The sequence below is a fragment of the Tupaia chinensis genome, unplaced genomic scaffold, assembly GCF_000334495.1.
Source record: "Tupaia chinensis unplaced genomic scaffold, TupChi_1.0 Scaffold146584_1, whole genome shotgun sequence".
Taxonomy (NCBI): domain Eukaryota; kingdom Metazoa; phylum Chordata; class Mammalia; order Scandentia; family Tupaiidae; genus Tupaia; species Tupaia belangeri.
The window spans coordinates 296,488-300,397 of NW_006206439.1; the positions used below are offsets into that span (position 1 = coordinate 296,488).

Here is a 3,910-nt window from a genome sequence, read left to right on the forward strand (position 1 = left end):
CTACATGCCCTGCTCAAGGTCCTGCCACGTGGTTCCCCTGCCACGAGACGACTCTCACCAGATGCAGCCCCTTGACCTTCGGCACCCCAACAGCGAGCTAGGTAGACCTCTGTTAACTCTCGGATGTTTCTGTTATTAGCAACACAACGAACTAACACAGAGGCCTTCATTTGGGACGTGCCTATGCCAGCCTTCCTTTTCTTCCTTTTTGAAACTTCTCCCCTCCTTGGTTTTTTTTTTTTTTTAATACATTCTAAATTTGAGCCCTTTGCCACTTATTTGTACTGCAAACATCTGTACTGTAAGGCTTGCTTTTTTACCCTATTAACACGATAAACCAACCTGTTCCTCTTCTAATGAATAGTAACTGCAGAGGTTTCCTTTTGAATTGCCAGGGGGTGTGTTCACTCAGAGACAGAGACAGAGACAGAGACAGAGATGCGGAGAGAGGGAAAAGGAGAAAGCACACCCTCGCCACCCCTGGCCACCGCGGCGCGGTCATACACCCTCTCTCCCATCTCCTCACCCTGCGAGGGCAGAGACCATGCCTGCGCGTGTGCCCAGCGTGCTTTGCAGACTGCCAGGGCCAGGCCTGGTTGGCAACGTGGTATCGGACTCCCTCAGCTACTCGGCCATGGTTGCCAACTTTAAAAGGGGTCAAATTTATCCATCTTTTTTTCTTCTTCTTCTCTTTTGGATCCATCTTTTTCTTCATGTCAGAGCTTTGTGTGGCTTGGTTAAAATATTACCTTACCTGAAGGACAGGAAGGTGTTTGCCTAGATATCTTGTAAGTGCTGAAAAAATACGTAAGGTTTGTGGGATTATCTCCCTCTTGCTAAATGCCTGACTATTCCAACAATCTGGAACCAAGCTGAGGTTTTCTCAGATCTCGGTTTCTAGACAACTCCTGGGTACACCCATTGCGGAGTCTCGGCCTGGAGCAAGGGGTGCTTCACCAGGATGGCCACCTCTGACAGGCCCTGGACTCTAGCTCCCGCAGCCCTGAAACTGCCAGAAGGGCACCTCCACCTCAGACGCCTCTTCCTGACCGACAAACACCACCTCTCTGACAGCAGCTGTGTGATCTCTCTACGGCAAACGTGCTCTTGGACGCAATGAGGATTCTTGGCTACTCCTCCTGGGGGAAGTACAGGATGCTGTGAGAACCCAGAGCAGAAGGCCCCAGAGGAAGCGAGGGGTGGACAACTGGAAAATGATGAGTCATGGTCAGAAAAATGCCCCGAGATCAGAAATGAAGGATGAGTGGTAGAAGATACCTTGAAAATCAGCAGGGGGAACCAGCAGTTAGCATAATGGCTATGTTGCTGGACTCCCACGTAGTCCACTGTGGTTCGTGTCCCGGACCCGGTGGCTTAAAACTCACACCGGGCGCGTGTGCGTGCGTTCCCAAGATCCCGAGAGGAGAATGGAGGAGAAGGGATTACGGCGTGGCCATCCCCCCCGGGGGGTGATTTCTTGCTTTCTGTCTCTCTGTCTCTCTCTGTCTGTCTGGTGAGTGCACACACCCTATAGCAAAAACCTCTCCAAAAAAAAAAAAAAAGAAAGCCAGCAGGGATGCACCAACGTATTCAGTTATCGGGAAAGTCCTGATGTATTTTCCATGTTTTTCTATGCAAAAATTTGCCATGGCTTCGCCGACAACCCAATGGGATGCTTGAATACAGGTGGCACGGGGACAGGCGAGGACACTGATCACAAACTAAATACAAGTAATACGGTTCTACGGACTATGAAATCAAAATGAACAGAAGTACGCATCATTACCTGCGATCTGCACTGAGCCATCTTCTCCAAGAAGAATGTTTCCAGCTTTCACATCTCTTCAAAACAAAACAAGAGTTACTTATCAAAAACACCTACTCTTTGGAGTAACATTATTTAAGCAAGAGCTTACTGTATTTGCATAACACGAGCAACATGGAGATATTCTAGTCTGTATTAAGGAGTATTAAGGCCAGCAGTAACATTTTTAAAACTTCCGTCACTTGTACTAGACGCTGAACATTCAACAGAACGCTCTCAGAGGTACAGCGTCTTATATCATTCCAGAAAGCCTAAGATGATTAAATGTTCTCGATTGGGATAACAGTGGTCCAAATAGGTGACTTTGTCTTTTCTTAGCCAATCTGACATTTGGAAACACACTCATTTTTTTCCTATACCAACTAAACACTAAAGCTATACTAAACCACTCCCTCCCTGCTGCCCCAGCACCCACTCCCCACCTGCAAACTGATGGAAATGCTTTAACTGGTCAATATGTAGTTGAAAACAAGAACAAGGACTATTCTTTGTCGCATAAAGGTAGGTATCAATTACTTAGACCTCTTGATATTTTTAGTGTTAACTACAATAGCTCAAGTAATACATGAATTTTTTCTTTTTTGCTATAAAAACTTAAACATCACTAAAAAGGCCAAAGTCCCTTTGACTATCATTCTCAAGCATTCTCTCCAAAGTTTTCATCTATTATTAGGCTGCTAAGAGAGTATATATCTATGACATATCTGGGCTTTCTCCCAATTTAAATGTTATTATACTATCCATACAAATCTGTAACTTTTTTGTTTGTTACAACTATGTGTCAGTAGTATCTGGCAAAATCAAAATCTAGGAACCAGTAGTTAGCATAATGGCTATGTCGCTGGACTCCCATATAGTCGACCGCGGTTTGAATCCCGGACCCAGTGGCTTGAAACTCACGCCAGACGTGTGTGCGTGCGTGCCCAAGATCCCAAGAGGATAACTGAGGAGAAGGGACTGCGGTGTGGCCATCCCCCTTGGGGGGTTATTTCTCGCTTTCTGTCTCTCTGTTTCTGTCTGTCTGTCTGGCGAACGCACGTGCCCTATAGCAAAAACCTCTCCAAAAAAAAAAAAAATCTTTAAATCCAGAGCCTGCCCTGCAGTCTATTGGTTAAAAGAGCCAGATCCAACATGGCTGACTACAGTTCGAATCCCAGCCTGGGCACACTGAAACGCACCCTGGGTATGTGTGTGCAGGCCCGAATCTGACGGGAGGGAGCAATGCAGAAGGGACTGAAGTGTGGCATGCCCCACTGACACGTGCTTGCCCCATCTCTCCATGCCTCTCTGGCAAGCACACACACGTCCTGGAAATTTAAAAAAAAAAAAAAAAAATCCTAACTCCTAAGATTGCAAATCCAATTCTTGAGAAACTCTGACAATGTACAAAGGGGTTCCACCAAAGTACTGTTTATAATAAACCAATAAAATGGCAATATCCAAGACAGCGAATGATAGCAGGAATTAAACGATCTTACATCTATGAAACAAGAGTAATGTCAGTGATCGTGCTGTGACATTCAGTGTCTGCTAACACACACTGCCAAATGACAGATCCAACAGGACAGTGCGCTTTAGATGACACCACGGACACCACACACACTCCTTCCCACACACACCACACGGACAGCAGTGAACAACTAGTTTTGTGACGAGTGGGACTGATAGCAAGGGGAATGGCATTTGAACTATCTTATGAAAATGTATTCGTGTAGTCATTTTATAATTTTAAAATATAATAAACAAAAGAAAGGCAGCCTCCGAGGTTAATAAGAAAAAGCGAGGCCCGCTCATGGAAGAAGCCTCGTTTGTCATGAAAAGGAGCCAGTGACAAGCACAGCACTTGGTCCTGCCCTGCCTCTCTGCCTCCATCCTTAGGCTACAGCTCCGCCTTGGCAAACAATGAACAATAGTTTTACAAGGGCGTGCAGCACCAGCGTCATGGCACAGTACCCAGGGCCTTCCCTCGACACAGACTGAAGCACTGAAAACACGAGCTAGCGTGGACTGCTTCTAAACCCGAGCGATGCACAGGTCGTTTTCCCAGAGGCCGGCTTAGTAGAGGCAGCCCTTGACTAAGGGCAT

At 46.3% G+C, this 3,910-nt stretch overlaps 1 protein-coding gene across 1 annotated transcript in view; it reads right to left on the reverse strand.

Moving 5' to 3' along the window:
* The window catches only part of OXSR1 (oxidative stress responsive kinase 1), an 82,557-nt gene that overhangs the window by 36,244 nt on the left and 42,403 nt on the right, over window positions 1–3,910 (reverse strand). Inside the window, exon 9 of the mRNA XM_006168966.2 lies at window positions 1,787–1,842. Within this exon, the coding sequence (XP_006169028.1) occupies window positions 1,787–1,842 (56 nt within the window). The remainder of the gene's footprint in view (window positions 1–1,786; window positions 1,843–3,910) is intronic.